Genomic DNA, 21,408 nt, shown 5'->3' on the forward strand with positions numbered 1-21,408 from the left:
TAATTAATATTGGTGGGAGGGTGGGAGTTTTCTTGTCCATGACTGGCTAAACTAGAACATAAGTGCGGATTTTGCACGTCTGTGCAGATCTGTGCAGCTCCACCAATGGGATTAGTTGAATTCTGCCGATGTGTGCATATCTGAGGAAATCTGCGCTACAAGAATGCGACAGAAGTTCTGCATGAAATTACTTACATGAAAACACTTAAGTATATAATATGTGCAGTGCAATTAAACCACCACAAATCTACAGCTGGTATGTTAACCCACCTAAAAGCCAAACACCATTCTGCGATGCTAGCAACGACAAGAAAGGAAAGAGGAGCAAGAGACATTAATATCATTAAGCTCCACACACAGCCAGCTATTGCTATGTATTTATTATTCACTGGAACTCGAGCACACAGGTATGTCTATATGTTGTGTCAGTGGTTTCGAAACATGGAAACTTAAATCGTTTAGTAAATCAGTCTAATACATTTTGTATATCATTGTTATGACCGGAAAACATTGCTACAATGGCGCTAATGTTAAGCCAATTCTGTTGCAGCTTAGATTGCTAAACTATTACTGAATTAAATGTATTTATTAAAAAAAATAAAAAATAAACGTTGGTGGGTCAATTACAGCTGTAATTGCAAAATATTCCTTGATAAATTATCACAATCTTTATAGTTAATTTGAAATTGTGACAATATTGGGATACGTGGTCTGCTTATTGCTGCGGCTATGCCATTTATATACGTCTTCTAATAGGAATGTATTCTTACAGACTCATGTTTAACAAGGTTGTGTTAGATAAGTACTTTAAAATACATTTCAGAACTTTTCACAATTGCAAAAATTGTCACATTGCATTATTTTAAAATTAATGTATGTCGCATTTTGAATGGGATGGAGAGGGAGTGACTATTTGAATATTCGTGGACAACAGCTGTGGAATTATCGATAATCAAAATATTTGCACATCCCTACTTAAAACAATTCTCACTGTCTGAAAAGGTTACAGTAGTATTTTTTTGCTTTTGGAGCTGTGCGCAAGGCAATACATTTCCCATAAGTATAGTGTAGGATCAAGCAGACGATCCATTTGAAAAGATCCAAGTGCTTCTTATGTAAATATATCTGACTATTTACTCTGTCTGTTTATCTCCATGTGTAATTTACAACTGACAAACTAAATCATGATAGTTTACTTCCACACAGACAAAATTGTATTAATCTCCCTCTCATTTCTATTTTTACAGATAGCCGAGGCTAGCAGCAAAAGCAAGGTGTGGAATGTTATTTTATTTTTTTTTAAACCAAAGACCCTTCTTGTGCAGTGGTTTGCAATATCTGCACAGCAAAAGTCAGCCAGGGATCAAACAAAGCTAGCCTAAATATACGAGTAATTTGCAGACAAAGTAGAACATGATAAGACTCAAAAAGAACAGAAAGGGGCACAGACCGCTACTCAGTCAATGCAGCCCACTCTTTTTCAAGTATTTGACAGGTCAGCAAAATGGTCCCCAACTGACCCAAGATCAAAAGAGACGGACAAGTTGATCATGGAGATGATCGCTACAGACATCCAACCATATGCTATATGGTAGAGGGTACTGGGTCATGTCAAAGGCAGAGCCCAGGTACACTTAGAGGAGTGAAAAGTTTTTCCGCACAGATGATGGGCAACCTTTACTACAGAGTTGTTGCAAAGGTGAAGCAACTTGTCTCTCTTGAAAGTGCAGGAAGCAGCATTGCATTCACAACCAATTGTTGGTCAGGCTCAACTGAAGGCCTGATGAACTTGACTACTCATTTTATGAACCAGAATTCAAAGAGACTTCAAGTCATCCTGAATGTAAGGGCCATGTCTGGGTGCCACACAGGAGAGTACATCGGGCAGATGTTCATGAACATGCTCGAAGAATGGCATATTGAAAAGGAACGTGTGTTGCTTGTGCTATGAGACGGAGGCGTCAACATGGTTAAAGGGATGAGACTGGTGGAGATGCATGACTTGAGCTGCAGTGCACACATACTGGCAAAACTCAGGAGATGTGCCACACACTAAGCATTCAGTTGTTGCACAGCAACGTCTTGCTGCCATTCAGGAGGAGGTTGGTGTCCCTCAACACCCCACTACACACATGCCCAGAGGATGCAGGAGCAAAAGAGAGCTCTCACTGTGTACTCAAGTGACCATGGGCATTTTACATGTCTAAGTGCAGAAGAGTATGATGTAACCTCATACCTGTTTGACACCCTGATTCCAGTTGAGGAGGTAATGCTGGAAATGAGCAAAGCGGACTCCTCTGCCTCATGCATTATACCCTGTGTGTTAGTGCCGAAGCATCTGCTGGAGTCACAGGGACCCACCAGTAGAGGAATCCAGACCTTAACGAAGATCATGCAGCAGAGCCTGGAGAAAAGGTTATCCCAGATGAAGGACTCAAAAGAGGTGGTGCTGGCATGCTACAAAGAGCACCCCCTGTCAAATGAGACTGTAAATGAAGCCAAATCTAGGGGGATCTAGTGTCTACAGGAGGAGGATCAGTAAAATGCTACTGTATTGCTTTGTATTCTCTTCGTAGCCGAGATAAGAGATTTTGAAACCAAAAAGCATGCTACATCCAATCAAACATGATAGGTCCACATTTGGGTATAATCAGCTGTCTTTTTACTCCGATCTATTAGTCCTTCAATAGCCGTTGCACATGCTGCATTGGACATTGGAGGGTTTAGACTATTTTAAATAAAAGGCCCAATGTGGGACCACTTATTTATTTCACTGGTTTGTTTAGTTTCCACCAGACCAGAAAACCCATAACAGGCTCCTGGTCCCCGCTTCCCCTCAGCAGCGAGCTTACAAACCTCAGCTGTAATCAGTTTATTAGAAACAGCAGCCAGCGTCTCCGGCCTCATGAGGAAATCAGGGCGCGCACGCTCCCAGGGATCACCTTATTAAATGTATCCCCATCTCAGCGGCAAGCCACACATCCCCTCACCTAGACTGCTTCATCGACAGGCTGCCAACAGCTTAAAATGGAGTTCACAAAGCCAAATAAAACAAATGTATAAACAAAAACTGGATTTCTGGTCTCTGGCAGTACAATGGAATATACATCATCTGGATGGAGATAAATGTATACATGAAACCTTGTAAGCCATGCAGATGTCTGCCTGTGAAGTCACGATGTTTTCTTTCGCTCAAGTCTCAGTTCCTTATCAACATGCACAGGCACCGCTAGTAAATCCTGCCCACGAGACAGGCGACGGCTCGTTAATAAACTTCCAGTAACAGCCTTTAAGAGATGGCACAGTGGAGGGAGGAGTGGCATACAAAACATCCCTGGACTGCTTCTCAGAGCTACCTTGAGCAATTGACACTACTCTGTGAGCCCCATCTGAGGAAATCTCCAGCCCCCTTGTTATTTTTCCAAACCTTCAAAGGTTCGTCATGCGACAATAACAGATTTTGCAACTTATTTTAAACTACGAGGGGATGTTTGATGGTTCGATCAAATCTATAAACGTGACGTCAACTGTAAATGCAAATTAGCACCAATGAAGCTTCAAACCTTCCTTCAGTAATGTGTTCCGAAATTTCTAAGGTAACAGCCCTACCAGGGTATTGCTTTAATTTCAGAGATTAGTAAATATACATGATCAGCACAATACATCCTCCTATTCAGTGTAAGCAATAATAAACGCTTTCTTATTGAGTCAATGAAGTGAACCAACAATTCTTTAAATTGTAAATTGTAAAGTGCACAAAGCTGCTGCAACAATCTCAGTTGTCTCGAGTAGACGTTCAAATGAAGACCTCTAATTCTACCTCCTAAGAGACTCTCAATCTCAGCCGGTATCTTGTTCCCGAACGATAACATCTGGGGATTTATTTCAACTATCCTTGCTAAAAACGCAAAGGTAACAGATATTGAAATGACTGAGTTTCTCCACTATCTAGAGTCGAGTTCCAGACCTGATCAAAGTGAAAGAAGGGGACGCGGTGGCCTTACCTCTTGTTGATGGGCTTCTCGTCCTTCTCGTAGGGCTTGACGAACCACTTCCCGATGCGCACAAAGCTGCGGTTCATGAGGCAACGTTCCAGCAGGTTGTGGATTGCCTTGAACAGCAGGGTGCGGCACTCGTACGACAGGCCACTCTCCCACACGCCATCCTCCACGCCTGCAAGGACATGAACAGTCAGCACACTCCCAAACACTGCACACGGGACACAAGCCCAAGCCCAAGCCCAAGCCCACCCCACCCCACCCCACCCCACCCCACCCCACCAAAACACACACATTGCACTGCACACAGGATGCTGCACACACATCCCCAACCCAGCAAGACACAACGCACTGCACACAGGCCGCTCACACCTCTCACCGTTTATAAAGTAAAGGTGCACTTTACTGTCCCTCAACAAAAACTGAATTAAAACTGAATAATGCCTTCCAAAAAAATATGTTAATACTGTTATGTCACATGAGTCTCCTACAGACCACAGAGCCTCGCCAATCTGACCACAAAACAGCCAACTCTTGGCGACATCAGTAAAAGCCCTTTCCTCTGTCCGCAAATCTCAACATCACACAATTCTCACTCTGGAGATACCACTCCTCCGTGGTCCTTGTACGCCGCCGTCTGGAGGCTTTGAACCAGGCACTACAGCCGAGCGGGGGCCTCAGATGGCCGTTTTTATCAGGCCTCTCTCCGTCACGTCAACAACTGGAGTTTGCAGCTGGAGAAGTGCGAAATCTTGTAAACAGGCCCAACGGGGGAAGCAGCCCCTCAGGAGGGCAGGAGCACGGTGATTGGGGGAGCTCGACCGCGGCGACAACAACAGCAGCACCGCCACAGAAACAACAACCAAGGAGCGCCTGAACTTTTAACAGCAGATAAAAAAAGCCAGCTACTACCAAGCAGGCTGAAGCGGAACAAGCGACCTACTTGCTGCAGTGGAGTCGACCGGCGGCCCCCTACACATGCGCAGCCCTTAAATCGCTGGCTTTTGCCGGAGAGCAAATAAGGGGATTTACTCACTTGATCTTGGTAAACTGTGGCTTTAAACATCCTTGCTTCTCTGCTACTTACTAATGAAAGACTGAAGGCAGCACTATATATTGTCAAAGCAGATTGGTTTCCCTACCCGGACGTTACACTCAAATAATCTTATTGTCGGCCAGTGTTTAGACCATTCCAGTGGGCCTCTAAATCTACTAATATGCTTCAACTGTCTTTTTCCCTTCCCCCCCCCCAATGGTGTAATAACACTTCTAAATCCAGCATGAAAATACTTTGGACCAGATGTGGCGCTTAAGTGTGGCCAGGCAGTGGGAGCAAAACAAAGGGAGAAGGGGGGAAAAGAGAAAAAAAAAAAAGAAAGTTTTCCTCTTTAGTAGAAGAAATTTTGTCCTCAAGAGACAAAGGCCGACTGATACAACAGCACTAAAAACAGTCAGAGGCAGGTATGCTAATCTGTCCCCTTTTTAGATAATCCAGTGCAGTGCAGGACGGCGAGAGCAGGCGGGCGTGTTTTAATATGCAACAGGTAAAAGATTGATGATAATATTATACCGGCAGACATCTTGGCTACTGCCATGTTTAAGAGATTAGGAATTCATTGATTCTCAACACTTGAACTACTGCTGAAGAAGGGTGCTTTTATGTGCAGTTATAAATTAGCATCAGAGAGCCCGACGGTCCACAATTTAACTTCGGCCCCCGACCAGCACCCACCCCCTCCCACCCCGAGGAGGGAGCCGACCTTGTTCTTGCAGATCTAAAGCTTTACTATGCTCCCCCCCCTTTTCCACTACCTCCATCCATGCTTAAAAAGCCCTCCGGTTCTCAAAGCCTCACGTGGCACTCGCTGTAAAAATAGCACTATAAAATAAAGAGCGACTCTCTCATCTCGCGGCTTTCCGGAAATGTTTTTGCGCTCCTCAATAACTTCAAAGTTTAAATTTAAAAGCTAATTACTACTGATATGCACTTCATTTGAGTTTTGCACACTGGAGGATGAAATTCCTATGATGCTACATTTCCAAACTAACAGATCTGTGAAGGGGATTTAGTGAGATGCACTGGTAGCTCAAACGCACAAAAACAAGGGTGACAATATTTGTAAAACCTCCCTCCGTATTCAGAGCTCATTAAGACTTGGCAGTAAATAATCTATGACCTTTCTAATTGATGAGTACTTAGATCAACAAGTTCAAAGAAAAAGTAGCTAAATAGGGTTACATTAACCACAAACGCATAACTGAATTTTAAAGACGCAAAAATACAAATCTTAAAACAGCCCGTCCCATCACTGTAGTTTTCTACAGATCGGACCATCGCAGTTCAATTCACAACAACTTCACCAAGTTAGTATCGTGAAGACCAGAGCTGTTCCCACTGACACCGATATGGTGAACGCCGGGGTCAAGTGATATGGGATTTAAGAAACACTGTGGCTGGCTTGCCCCAAAGTCACGTCACAACCCCACACATTCATCAGCTGCTCTAGCGCTAGCAAACAGCAATTAATCAAAAAGAAGCCTGCTGTATAACCACATCTTTACAAAAAAAAAAAACAGGTCATCTTGTCATCAGAACACACGGGAAAAAAAAAAAAAAAAAATCAAATGGTCTCCACTGAAATTAGTACATATCGTTTTCCTTAAGGGAGACGTTTTCAAGAGGGTCTTCCCAAAAAACAGGAAATCTTAAAAATATTTACATAAACAGCCAGATCCAGATCACCGGGGTGATTTTTTTCCTCTTTGCTTTTTTTTTTTTTATATATATATATATATATATATATATATATATATATATATATATATATATATATATAAACATTGCAACGTCTGTTTCGCATCAAGAACTCCCAGTGTCTGAGAAGCGGCGGCTTCGAAAATGGAAAGACTTATGCAGCCAGATCTACACCCAGCGTTTTTGTGGTCTGTGACTTTGAAGTTGTCTTTTAACTGAAGAAGCCGTTTTTTGCAAGCAAAAAAAAGATGGAACCATTCATCTCGCTCAAAATATCAGGACACCTGCCTCAGTGCCAAACTAAATGACAGCCTGAGTGATGGCACAGGGTCTTTTCGTTGCACTGCCTGTACTGGGAGGAAAAAGATGCCAATCCAAGACTGTGATCGCTGTGGACTGCTACATGGCAATCAGTTTCAGAGGCCTGGAAAACTGAACTGGGCAGCTAATGGTAATAGCCCAGTACATTTTTATTTAGGGTCTGATATCACCCTGTGCAATCATCAGGCGGGAGAAATGTTTCAGTACAGTTATGTTACAAGCAAATAGGCTTTTGTCTCTGTTGAACAGAAGATGGCCTAGAAATGCCTTCGAGTTGCTTAATGCAATGAAACAAAATAATCACCCCTGCATTATTTGCACATGCCAAGAACAAATACTGCGGAGAAAGAACAGCATGGGAGAGCGGCTGATTAAAAGACCAACGAGGAAAGAGGCGAGGTTATTGCTCAGCGAGGAATACCGGGTGTTCTACTTTCTGAATTTGATTTTACAAAAAATATTAATCTCCGGTGTACTGCTGCACGTGTCCATAGAGCTGGTCAATAACAGGAAAGCAATCCGTCATCCTGATCACCTTGAGGACACCAGATTGCAAGTCACTTTATCTTGAAGTCCAACACGTCCCAAAAGGTAAGCTGCGAAAGAGCTGTGCCGAGACACAGGGCACGCATCACGTTCAAAAGCGGCAGGAAATCCAAACGCTTCCATCATCCAGGATGCTCAAAAGCCCAAGGACGAGACTCGCTGGCAGAGCCTCCTCCTTACAGAGCACTGAGTGTTAACAAAACTGTCCTCTCGGGTAAAACAGGTAATTTAGGCCTAAAAGCCTCCACCAAAGTGGTCATCCAAGTCTTTTTTTTTATTTTTATTTTTTTCCCATCTCTTCAAAAAGCATTTTTCTGGTGGAGAAAAATACATTACGCCCATTTGCTCAGTGAAACCGTATGGTAGTTGCTCCCTCAATGTAAACAGGAAGTGATTTACGAGTTCAGCTGGCCGTTACGATCTCCCTCTGGGTGGCATGACCAAATGCTCTGACCTTTTACAGCGCTCACCGAAGGGGACGAGAGAACAAGACTTGACCTCGCTGGAGAAACGGCCGGTGGGTTATTAATTCCAACGCAGCACCTGCCCTGGGGCTCCGAGGGGTGCGGTAATGTGGCGGAATGGCTCCCATGTGGGGGTGCCACACCAAGCCCGTGTCCCGGGTCAGAGGGACTGCCGAGATGCGGAGAGCATCTCCCCGGCCGGGCCACACCCGAGCCTCGGCAGCATTGGAGTGGCAATTGCTGGCCAGGCGGGCAAGGGGGAGAAACCGGCTGGCCACAGGTTTCTATCCGTCCATAATTACTGCTATAGCCGGTCATTAAACTCTGTGATTAATATCTTGTGATCAGTGCAGTGTCTGTAGGGCTCCTGGGGCTTCTTCCAGCCAAGGTAATAAACCAGGGCTGAGCACTGCTCTCTTCCTCCTCCACGAGCATCGCTGATAGCATTTCACAAGTCTCCATTACTAATTAATGGATATTTCCCAAGCGCAGCGCAGCAGCGTTCATGCATGGGCGCACCGAGCAAAACACAACCAACAAAGATTTATCAGAGGAGCTCCAGAACAACATCAGGGGGGAAATAAATTAGGAGATTAATGCCTCAAAATGGATCCGAAGAACAAGGCCGTTCTCATTTCAGAAAGTGGGAACGTAATCCCGACCCAACGGGGCTCTTATTTATTTTCATGAGCATTGGATTGAACGTTTTAGGGCATTTCATCTCAAACTGGAAAGGTCTTTCTCCAATGCCAACAGGACATTTAATTCCGACTGTATTTATGTTTTGATTAAATGCAATAAAATATAAAATCAAGCTTTCTTCTGATAGTTCATAGGTGACGAAAACTCTGAGTCCCAATTCGGATTCTGACCAAGTTCCATTATTATTTTTCCATTTCCTTTAACTATTTTTTTTTTTTTTTTTTTTTTTTTTTTTTTTAATAAGTCTCAAGCAACATGCTTCACACAAGACGAGACTCTTTCCTCCACTCGTGCACCCGAGGGCAGCTCCACGATCCCCTACGATAAGGAATTCCGATCTGGTGTCTCTCAAAACACAAGGCTCTTGTCTTCTACGGCGGCCTACTATAATTGCAGGGTTCACTTGAGAAATTCAATGATTGCATAAGCGATAGAGAGCAGTGTAATCATTTATACGCGGGCTAAGTGCATGAAGCGCACTTGCACAATCCCCGCGTAGCAGTTCTAGGAACGAGGAGGGAACTCTCGCCGTTCCTTGCACGTCACACTTCCTACGATTGATTTAATTCCCGTTTTTAAATGACAAAAGGACGATTTGCATCAAAACCAAGGCTAAAATGAACACAGGAGATCAAGACTTTTATAAAAAAAAAAAAAAAAAAAAAAAAAAAAAACTCTGCTCAAAGCAAGGACACTGCTGCCGATTTCCACGTGATGCTGCACATAAGCGTACTGCAGCTGTTCACTTCACAGATTTAAACAAATGTATTCGGCTCCCTGGCTGGCAATGATGACAGTTTAACCAAAACACGACTGGGTGATACTTAAGCGTCGATTCAGACACGCGGGCTGCCTTACTCCCTGGCGCTTTCATAAGATCCAGCATATATTGGACAGGCACTAAATGCCACCTGTTGTGTAATTTTCACAGCATTTAAACGTCTCAAAGTACAGATGAAACTCTGCAATTTGCGAACGCTTGTAACACTAAATTTAATTTCCCATTCGCCTCCGATCTGAATGAAGCACTTATTTGTGCTGCTGACTTCTATGATGAAGATCCTAATGGAGCTTGTGACCAATCAGGTGCCGCCCGCGAACACCAGCGACACGTTATCAACATGCATGGAAACCCCCCAAGCCGAGCCGTTCCCTATTTCTGCAACCCAAGTGGGTCCACCTGGTCAAGACCCCCACTACCATCGACCTCCATGTCACCCGGGAGCGACAAGACTCTTGACATGCCAATCTCGCCAGCCCCAGCGCCTCAATTGTGAGGACAAAGGGGAAATGAGGCAGAAACGAACCGCAGAGCAATTACTCTAGTAGAGCTACTTCCATGCCTAATTTCTATGCGAAGATGAGTAATTCTCCCAGCAAAACACAGTCATTTATCTCAGCTCGGGATGCCGGTGGAGAGGGCGCACACACCACAGCTTCAGTTCATTTGCATGAGAATTCAGCTCCTAGTCGACCAAGGGGTACCGTTTAATTCAGCAATCGCACTCGCCCGCTCTGAATAATTTCTGCATGGCCAGGGGAAGATTAGAATTGGTTTTCAAGTGTTCGGTTCAAGAACAGGGCCTGTTGCCACAGAGCAGCAATATCCCCGGCACACTCCAGCAGCACAGAAGACCAAATAAAAATCACGCGTTAAGGATCGCTGGGGTTCCTCACTCTCTCTTCCCCCTCCAGAGTCAAGAGATTAGTCTCACTAATAGTCTAGCCTGGTTAAAAAGCAATGGCGCACACTCAGGATTAAAGAAGCACGCTTATGAGGTGCACAAAACAGATGGTGCCACTTAAAGTTGTTTGGCCTTCCCATACGTACTGTAAAACTTTAGATTTTTAATTTTCATATAGTTATATTGACTAATGTGTTTATTTTTAGCTTTAGCTTGAACTCCACACTAAATACTTGAGGAAGAACAGTCCTGAAGAGAGTACATCAATGTGTCAAAATAAAAACCATCTTGCAAAGCTCTGCTGACATGGTACATCAACACACTTTATTAAATCAAGGTCTACATAATTCTCTCATGTTTCCCAGCACTGTCTTCAGACAGCCCTAGGGAGCACAGCCTTCTTTAACAACAGTGCCATTGGCCACCAGGGCCACGAGGAGGACGATTCGAGACTCATCTACACTGTTGACAAATGATCTCACTTACAATTTCCCGCTAAATTCCCTGTGTAACGGTGAAACTTGCACAATCAAATTACTAAGATCATATTTTAAAGTCTAAAATACATCATAGTGGTTTGCATCACTGAAGACAGGGCCTAGAATTAAGTTTAATTTTTTAAACAAGGCCCTGTGAAGGGGCAGCATCTGCAGGGAAACAACAGCAGAAGTCACAACCGGTACAGCGAGGGCTGAAGGGAACAGCTCAGTGTTTTGGAGACACTCCCCATGTGCGCACAAATGGAAACCAGCCAGAGCAACGGGGCTGAACGCTGCCAAACTGGGAGCTGCATCACTACATCAACTGGGTTTGATCCGGGACTGTGAAACCCGGTGTTGAGTGTGAGGAGAACCAGATTCAAATGAGACCTTCCAGGAGAAAAAGAAAACTAATGCATCGGCCAGAGCATGGGCACTAACGGCTCTATAAACAAAGATGACAATATTAATATTCAATTTATACCAGGAATGAAAAAAGATAAACCCTAACGAGCATGGCCTGTGTACAATATCACCAAGTGGAGACATTAATGTGAAAATTCACTCCTCCAAGGATCAAGATATTACTTTTGACATGAATCAATGCTACACACACAACTGAGGAAGCCAAGAAAGCATGCAAATTGTATTTGGACTTTGCTACGCTATGCCTTTGAATGAAACACCCTTCTGTCCAGCAGAACCCAAGAAAGAAAGGAAGGAATGAAATGAATCGGGTATCGTGTCAGGTACCCTCTGTGCGCCGTGGCACACTAAACTCATTTCTCACTAAACTCGCCAAACTCATTTCGCCACCAATCACCCTGGAAACACAAGCCTTCTTCTCTTTTATACTTGCTGCTCAGTACATTCACGCTCTGGGTCATTACTCCACACAGGCACAGATAAACTGGACGATATTGTATCCAATAAAATACATAATTATAGAGGGCAAGTTCAGTAGGGAATGAGTTTAGAATCAATGCCCAGAGATAAGGGATATATAAAAAAATAAAAAAAAATGAACGGGACAGTAGGCTTCTGTTAGCACATCTTTCTGCATTCATAATTTTATATTGCTGGTTGTTTAATGTTAGTTAGGTACCTGAAAAGAGGATAAAAACTAAACAAATGGAAAAAAGCAAAATGGAAATAGGCAGAGCAAGTTTAAAGCGAATGAGTCACGCCTGACACCTCGATAATGATCACAGGGCAAAATTAGTCGTATTGTCGGTACTTGCTCAGCCTACGAAAGTATAGCTCCTCGTGGCGGAGGAAGACCAATAGCATTTAGCCCTTCCAGAGGGGGACGGTGAGGCAAAGTCTTGGGTTACCACCATCCCACAGGCGAGTGAAAACAAATCCATAATACGCTGGCACGCGTTAACACCTGCCTGCAGGAGTCTTACTCTTGCGACTGCGACTGACTTTCGCATCGGCAGCAACACTTGGAGCAACAGCACGTCAACACGAAATTTTAAGTACAGCCAGAAGACTCAAATCTACAGCCTGGTGATTTGTTTTAGCGTGCCAGAAAGTGTCCCAATACAGATTTCTTTCAAGACAAAAGTACTGATCTGACGCACACAAACACAATGCCAGGAAAAAACACACTGATTTATTTAAAACTTGTACCAGGGAGTGACAACAATTACTGACAACCATGCATCAATGTGTTTGTGTACAGTTTAAGTTCACACCTGTACAACCTATAACTTGAGCTGTCTGGATGCGAGCTACACAGATTCAAAGTTTTCACAACTAACCCTACTGGGGAGAATCGCTCCATGGTAGATGAACAAGACCTTTAAACTAACAAGTGCTGCATGGATTTCAGCAGGAGTGACACTTTTAATAAGTCACTTTAGAGACTCCAGCCTGCTTGGCTTGTTGTGGTCTAGACAACACTGCCCCTCCTAACCACCCAATAAATGTGGCCCTGAGACAGAATCTGAAAAGGGACACGACCTTTGAACTAACTAGGGGACAAAACCCATCCACAAGAATCAGTCACTTTCATCTTTGGCACCTTCCGAAACATTCATTTAAAAAAAAAAAAAAAAAAAAAAAAAAAAAAAAAAACACACACACCGCAGGGGTCAGTGGAGGGCGACCGTGGCGCTCACCTGAGAGTTCGTGGTGGATGAGCTCAGCGAAGTTGGGGTCTTCTCCCCACCAGAAGAGCCACAGCTCCCGGCGCCCGGGGGTCTGGTGCCGGCGCCACACACTCAGCACGTCGGCCTTCAGGCAGCGACTGAAGCTGCAGAGAATGGGGTCTTCCTCGGTCACGGGGAAGAGGATGGGGGCGGAGGTGGGGCCCTGCCACACGTACCGCTTCCATTTAATCCCGGTCAAGTCAGCCTGGGGGACAGAGAGAGAGAGGGGGGAGATAAAGTTAGCTTGCCTTTATGAATGGTCAACAGTGTTAAGTAAACATGTCTGTTAAGCAGAATTTAAACAACAGCCATCAATCCTCTGGCACAGAGCACCTTCACAACACCTTTGCCACAGCATGAGAAATAATATACTGGCCTTCTTTTTGTGGGGGGTGAGTTTATTGACACTTTCAGTAGAGGAACTGAAGTTACATTTTCAAAGCCCCAAAAATATTGTGTAGAAAATGGGCTGCCTTATTATTTTTCCCCACTAATCACTGCAACAATGACAAATCGAAGAGAAAAAAAAACACGTATGCGTTTGTCACAAATTCAGCACGGCAGCCAATTAATCCTGGGCTACTAACAATCTTATTGAGGATACAGATTACTTGTGAAACTCTGGGCAGCGGGTGAATGAAGACCAAACACTTTCAGGGTGTACTATTAACCCAGATTAACACACTGCTCTGCCCCGCGAGGGGACCCTGTCCTCGGAGAAAGCAGGACACGCAACAGGCTGCTGCACAACATGACAGGGCACAGCATCAGTCCCGAGCCACACTCGAAACACTGAGGAACGCACTGCCTGCTGTACTTGTGTACATTAAAAGTATATACACAGCTCTGGAAAAAATTAAGAGACCACAGCAAAATAATCAGTTTCTCTGGTTTTACTATTTATAGGTATGTGTTTGGGCAAAATTAACATTTTTGTTTTATTCTATAAACAATATTTCTCCCAAATTCCAAATAAAAATATAAATGGAATGGAATGGCTGCCATACATGTAGAGATGCTGATTTAAGACAAAAATGCAGTGGTCTCTTAATTTTTTCCAGAGCTGTATATAGAGACAAGACACTAGAACATTGATGAGTCCCAATGCGATGAGCCCTCACTAGCCAACACCAAATGTATGTGTAGAACCTGAACAGTAGGAAGTGTTAAATGTGATCTTTTTCCAATACCGGACAGTTTGCTAAAACCCTGACACGGATGGCGGAGTTATGCCATGGGAGCACTAGCAGGTTTGGTGAACTGTAAGAAAATGCATTTCTTAGTAACAGATGAACAATCCTTATAAAACAAAAATAGACGTGCACCTTAAACTATTCATTAAAAAGCAAAAGTCCAATCATGCAGATCTTCCACAGGGAACAATACAGGGGGGAAAGAGTCATTGTTTAGTAGCTGTCCAGTGAAATCTGTTCCATATCCACCATCTAGGCCAGAACCCACATAAGCCACTACACGCACATTTGCAAAATATAGTAATAACTGAAAAATAACAAGTTTATCTAACAGAATGCACGTTTCCAAAAATCTGCATTTAATGAGAGGAAACCAAGATAAACAATCAGAAACTACAACTCGTGCGGGGAAACAAGGACACAGTGGTTTCACTACAGACCTGTGTTTCTCTGCGGTTTTTTGTTCCCTAAGTAGGAGGGAATGTATTTTCCCCCCCCACCTTCTCTCTTGAATATGCACACTTTCTTACTCAGCAGTAAAAACAAAATCTCTCTGAAAACACTCATTATGACTGATGCGCCTCACTCCTATCACAACTTACAACCAGATTTCGAACAATAGCGTGTCGTTTCTGTGGTAGAGTTGGCCGTGTCACCTGACATTGGCAAAGCAACATCTGTGCCGCAATTGTCAATAGGGGGAGGGGAGGAAAAAAAGAGCTTCTTTGAAATATGACAAGATAACTCAATTAGCAAGTCAGGTTTAAAAAAATGATTGTTCACACTAAACCATCAGAGCGGATTAATTAAAACCAATCACCCTTCCTTCAGTAGGTTTCTTGAAATCAATGCATTATTCACGTAAAAAAAAAAAAAAAAAGTGCTTAAAATTCCTTAAAAACTTGTCCACTGCTCATAAACTGTATCAAAAGACAGGAAGGTTAAAATCCAGACTAATCCTAGCGCCGCCTTTGTGACGCTGGCCAGTAGGGAAGGAAGGAGCTGAGGACGAATGTTCAGCCACCCTCCACGACCGATCAAGTCTGAATGCTTTTAGCCAGGATCCATTTTTCTTCTTAACATGAAAATCGCTATCTTGGAAAGGCAGGGAGGCAGATAATTCTCTCTCCCTGGCTTATGAATTTCATGCTCATTTGAAAAGCTGTCGCTTCAAAATAAATCTTGGCATGCCTTTATGGGAAGGTTAGAAACCTGCACATTTCCTTCCTGCTGTGCAGAGGCTTAAAAAAAAATCTGCAACAATAAGTCGAGCTTGCAAAGATCTCATTGCCCGAGATCAGGAGGTAGGATGTCAGACGCCAGTTAAAAACACTTCCAAACGTTTCAGGGCAAAGACAATCGCCTCCCTGAACTGCAAGGAGCTCATTTCCAAAAGTGCTGGTTTAGGAGTCTGTCTTCAGCTGTTCACCTGCAGTTCTCTCAACTCCAGTTATAGCCCCCAGAGGTCTCAGCAGCCAAATGTGTCCTCCCACTTGGACTGACTTTTGAGACGCACGTAACAGGTGAGGTTTGCAAATCATCTCGGCTCGTTTCCCACACCCCCCCCCCACTCGACAGACAAAATATTCCACACATGCCCCCTGTCAGTTAGACGCCAAGACCCTGCAAGCCGCCAAACTGTCTGTTCGCAGGTCTCCATGCGTCTGTCCTTAAAGCACCGGAGAAAAACAAACCAGAGAACCCATTCATACCCAGGAGAAACATTTCTGTGACGCATTAAAATAAAAACTTAAGTCTCCATTAAAGTTGGATGAAAAACAGGCAGATATTAAAGAGACAGCCATAGCAATTATTTAAAAACACGCTACATGATAACAAACAATTCAGTCTAGGGACCTTGTCCAAGCACTACATTGTGGTTTCACAAACACCCTGTAGGGTTACAGTTTGGTTTGCAACACTAAAACAAGTTAGTCAAACATCAAAAAACCGAACCTGAAAACACGATTATTCATCAGACCCCAGAGTCTGCTGTGCACACAAATCACTGGCACCAACCTGTGGAGATATTCTGTGTTTTACTGCAACAATATTTCTTATTATCATGGTAACCGAGGAGAGTCAATTCCAGCGAGGCTGTCCTGACTTATTACTAATGGGATTTGTCCTGACTTACTGCACACTACAGGTGCTTTCAGGTGCCACCATTTAGTACTTAAACAAAATGTGTAAGAACACAAAAACACAGCATTTCTTATTGAAAATATTAGTTCACAAGCCCGCCAGGATCAACCACAAGCGTAGAAATGACTCATGCCTTGAGATGACTGACTCTCACATCTGTAAACAGCCCTGTCACTGGAAGTCTCCATTTAGACTAAAATGTCTTCCCTGCCATTGCGATGCATCAGCAGAGTGGTTCCTCACAGTGCAGATGCAACAATTAAAGCCTGTATACTAGATTGGCTTAATAATCCTGATCACTATCCAACGCTGACGACTCGAGCACAACCACTGCTAAGCGCACATGAGCAGGCGCTGTGGGAATCACTCAGTCTCGACAGGGATCTCTGGTTTCTCAATCTTGGAAAGCCTGTCGTGCATTTTCAACTGGGATTTAATACACCGACATCATTCACTGCTTCACATTCACCTGTCCTGAATATTTACATGTTCCTTACTACACCAAGATTAACCTATTTGTTTCTGTGGGGTTGCTGATAATTGTTGTAGTAATCCAATGCAAAAAATCAAATAAACACCTCAATAAAGCCCCTAAGTTTGCTTTCTAGCCTCCGAATACAATCCACACCTTAGACTTTCTACTACATGTTGCTCAAGAGCTTCCTGCAGGGAAGTGATTTTGGTCAATAGTTAACACCAGGCCAGTCTGCCCTGTGATTCAACAGCCAAAAGCTCCTTCACTATTTCCCACATGCACAGCTAAAACCCCAGGAAGGCAGGGACAACTATTTCAAGACTGGGAACAACTGTCACCCAAGCATTCAAACCATGCAGACAGCTTTTCAAAAAGAACAGCTTCATTAGCTTCCAAAAGCTACTGCTACTACAATCATAACTATTATTACTCCTACTAGTAGTAGCAGTCCATACCCCAGCCCTCAGGAGCACGACAACACAATTCATCCTAACTTAGTGAAATGTGGAAGTGAAAACTCTGGGTTACACATCAAACTGAACAACATCCCCCCCGTCAAGAGATAACATTAAATATGAAATAAAAGCACCGTTGTGGGGACAGCATGCACACGGATCATGCATGATGACTTGCACAAGAGCACACAACCAGGTGTGTACAGCACAACAGACCCGTTACAAACGCCTGTGCAGGGTCTCATTCCCGCGACCGCACCAGGACTCGTCCGGCCGGCTGAGTGCGACTGAGGGCTTCAATAACCCACGTTGGAAGAGCCAGAGTCGAGGGTGACGGGGTGACGGGGTGAGGAGGGACTTGTAGCGCCTGATCGTCAGCAGCGGAACATGACAAGCTGCTTTAAAACCAGTCCCGGTCCAAGAAATGAAACCAAAACCAACGAGCAAATAAAGTCGTTTTTCAAACAAACCGTTTAAAACAACAACAACAACTCTTAAACAACTTTCCCGAGGCCACTTCCTTTCCACGTCTGAAAACGACAAGTGCCAGACATTTCAGAGCTGCCCATTGTAGCGACTCAGCAGAGTTATATATAGCAAGTGTTTGCGAGTGCGCGTAATGAGCGACAGACGCACAAACAAGTGCCCGGCCCGGGCCGCCTCCGCACACAACCCGTCCCATGCAGGAGTGCACAGGGGCAAACAACCACCACCACCCCCCACACAAACTTTGCAGCGCCCTGGACCCCAGTGCATGTTTACAGCCTTTGCAGCGACTTGTTTCCTCTCGCCGCCCCTGCGAGCCCGGGCGCAAATGCACCGAGCCGCCGGCCGTCGTCTCTTAAAAGCCCCGCACAACTTGCCCCGCAAATACGGGCACGGCCGGGCCAGAGCCGCGGTGCAGAGCGCACTGCCCCCCTGGACGGACAGGCCCCTAAGCCTGCTGTCTCCTGCCCCTGTTCAGCTGGTTAAAGATGGCTGCTGCGGCTGCTCTACATCTCTTACCAGACAGAATAGGTTGGAATGGCAATCCTCCAGACTGGCCCCGTTGGGTACAAAGCAAGAACTCATCCTTTCACAGCGAGGTCGCACACGCCATCGTCGCCGGGCCCGGGAAAGAAAGAACGGGGGATCGCTTTGACAAAAACACACGGACAGACGTAAAAGAGCTGCGATAATTATTCTAAAACAATCGGGGCTGCTGGGGGTGGGGGGGATTGCGATTCAGCCACCCCCTCCGGGCCGCTCGTCCGCCACCCCGGGGAGAAAAACAGAGCCGGGGGTCCGTTAAAAGCGCCGCATCGTCGAGCGAGGCAGGCTGGGCTAAAAAAAGAGAGAGAGAGAGAGAGACGAGCGGCTCCGAAAACAAAAAGAAAAAGGAGAGCCAGGCAGCCGCTCTCCCCCCTCCTCCCCCTTTGCTTTAAAATGGTCTCGGTTTAAACCCCGTCCCGCTATTCCCTCTCCGGCGCCGGATGCGAGTGAAAGACGACGAACATGGCGCGCAGGAGCGTCGACGGCGGGTCTAGGACGCGGTCTTTGCGCTCATTTTAACACGGTTTCGGGCTCTGTTCCTGCTGGTTGCCATTTGAATTCACGGATTCCTTTCTTTAATGGCGGCCGCAGGGACACTTCTGCCTCCCGGCGCCGATTGGCTGCTCCGTGGTCATGAGGGCTGTGATCAGGCTGCGACGGCCGGGCCTCGCCGCCAGGGCCCGTAGCGGCGCCACTGAGCAGAGCGCACTGCCTGGCTGGGCACTGGGCCCGTCAGCCTGGAGTCTGGAGCGGCGCGCCACCTAGCGGCAACACACACACACACACACACACACACACACACACACATATATCATGTGTACAGTGTTTATTTATCTACAGTGTGTTCTTATAGTAAACCACACTTCACATATTATATATATATATATATGTGTGTGAAGTGTGATATATAGATATAATATCATGTGTACATACAGTATTTATTGATCTATAGTGTGTTGTTACAGGAAAACACCACATATATATGACAGATATCATGTGTATATACAGTATTTATATATATAGTGTTATAGAAAACACTTCATATATATGTCGTGTATATACAGTATTTATTAGTATATATTGTTATAGTAAAACACACATGTACAGTCTTTATTTATCTATTGTGTTATAGTAATACACACTTCAAATATATTATATGTACAGTATTTATTTGTATATATTGTGTTGTTATAGTAAAACACATTTCATTCACTGCTGCAAGGAAGCCTTGACATGCATCTTACACGAATAATAATAATAATCACTATTATTATGGAGTAATACAGTCATGTAAACACACATGCATGCTCAAACTGGCTGTGAGTCTCTGAGTTGTGTAGCACTGGTGTAATAATCACTATTATTATTATTATTATTGTTATTATTATTATTATTATTATTGGCAGATGCCTTTCACTTTGAAATATAAACTGCCCTGTTGTAGTTTTTTTTTATAAAATATTAAAATAGTTTTTGTTTCTGTGTTTTATGAAGACAATATTAGCCCCACTATATATATCCTAAACGATCAGGCATGTTGGTATATTATATGTATAAAGGAACAAACTCACTTTTTTGGCTGGGGTCCATCCCAAGATCACAGTTACTTAATTAGCGTAATTATGTGATTAAGATGGCAAATTTAACACTCGGGCACCCAAGGCAGCACCGGAGCCTACCTTGAATCAAGGGCATCTTTTAAGTAATGATCTGGAAAAGACACAGCACAATGTTAAACACATCCCAGATGAGCAAATAAATACACCAGAATACTGAATCTGAGCATTTAAGATTAAGAAAAACACAGTGGTTGTTATTATTATTGTTGCTATTATTTCACAAAACAAGACAATATAGATGATAAAATGTGGAGAGAACATATTAAATGGAGACCACCTCAACGTACTCTACAATTGAGCAATGAGTATATACATGTATAAGTTGTGGAGTAGTACTTCTTGTTCTGGAAGTCATTCACAACTGTAAATTAACCCTTAATATCCAGATATGCCCCCATTGTTGCAGGCTGCTATTTATTAAGCCAAGTCATCACAGACTGATCAATAAACAAGTAGGAAATCACGGTGCACCGCTGGTGGGGGGCTCAATTAACCAGAACCTGAGAATTGGCTTTTTGACGATGGCATGAGCAAGAAATGGCGATACAACCAAACCTCCAGCTCTCACGATGACAACTGTAATATAAATTCCTCCAGTTTGACAGGGTTATTTGATTTTGAGTGGTTTCCCTCAGTGCTATTTACCAAGTTATGTCACACTGCTATTAAGAGTGGGATTATTAGGATTATGGACAGTGATTCGTTAACTTTAATTCATTAACACAAACTGCATTTCATATATATATTTATATATATATATATATATGGCCAGGCCAATGTTTTCAGAGGTGTGCAAGACTTTTATAATCAGATCATACTAATGCACAGTTAAATATTACAGTGCAACTGCAAGCTGCTTTATTGTAAAACACCTCCAGTCCTTGCAAAAAGTGAAAACACTCAAATGTCTACAGAAATCAGTATATCTATACACTATATCCATGACTGTACACTAGACACGTACAGACATGTATGTGTGTGTGACTGACTCTTATTTTTCTCCACAAAGCTGTCTAAATATATCCCTAAATAAACAGATTGAAATGCATCTCTATCCGTTTGCCCACCAGAAACCCCTTGATTAAAAATTGATTGTTTTGTGTAAATTAAAAGGGATCAACAGAAATGTGTTTTGGCAACAATCCTCTCTCATACTCCTGTTTCACTACCTCTAAGTGAGCTCGCCTTCCTGATAAAATAAATCTATATTGTGTAATAAAACAGGGAGGCTATAAAAGTTAAATGAGGGATATGTGCTCGTGTTCCTAGGTTCTCCACTTTCATGGTCCCCGGCGGCAATATGAAGCACAAGGCAGGGTTTGATTGAGTGGGTTTCACAGGGTTCCCAGCGCAGGTGAAATGTCTACGCTTTTATAATGCTGG

The 21,408-nt window shown here is 43.8% G+C and overlaps 1 protein-coding gene across 3 annotated transcripts in view; it reads right to left on the reverse strand.

The window, feature by feature from the left end:
- Positions 1–19,002, reverse strand: part of med13a (mediator complex subunit 13a) — a 56,719-nt gene extending 37,717 nt beyond the window's left edge. For all 3 annotated transcript variants that reach the window (XM_066696181.1, XM_066696180.1, XM_066696179.1), the window contains exons 1-3: positions 18,380–19,002; positions 13,077–13,311; positions 4,005–4,173 (exon numbers count right to left, since the gene is read on the reverse strand). In XM_066696181.1, the coding sequence (XP_066552278.1) occupies positions 4,005–4,173; positions 13,077–13,311; positions 18,380–18,445 (470 nt within the window). In that variant the 5' untranslated portion in view covers positions 18,446–19,002. The remainder of the gene's footprint in view (positions 1–4,004; positions 4,174–13,076; positions 13,312–18,379) is intronic.
- Between the last annotated feature and the right edge of the window lie 2,406 nt (positions 19,003–21,408).

The sequence above is a fragment of the Amia ocellicauda genome, chromosome 22 (genome assembly GCF_036373705.1).
Source record: "Amia ocellicauda isolate fAmiCal2 chromosome 22, fAmiCal2.hap1, whole genome shotgun sequence".
Taxonomy (NCBI): domain Eukaryota; kingdom Metazoa; phylum Chordata; class Actinopteri; order Amiiformes; family Amiidae; genus Amia; species Amia ocellicauda.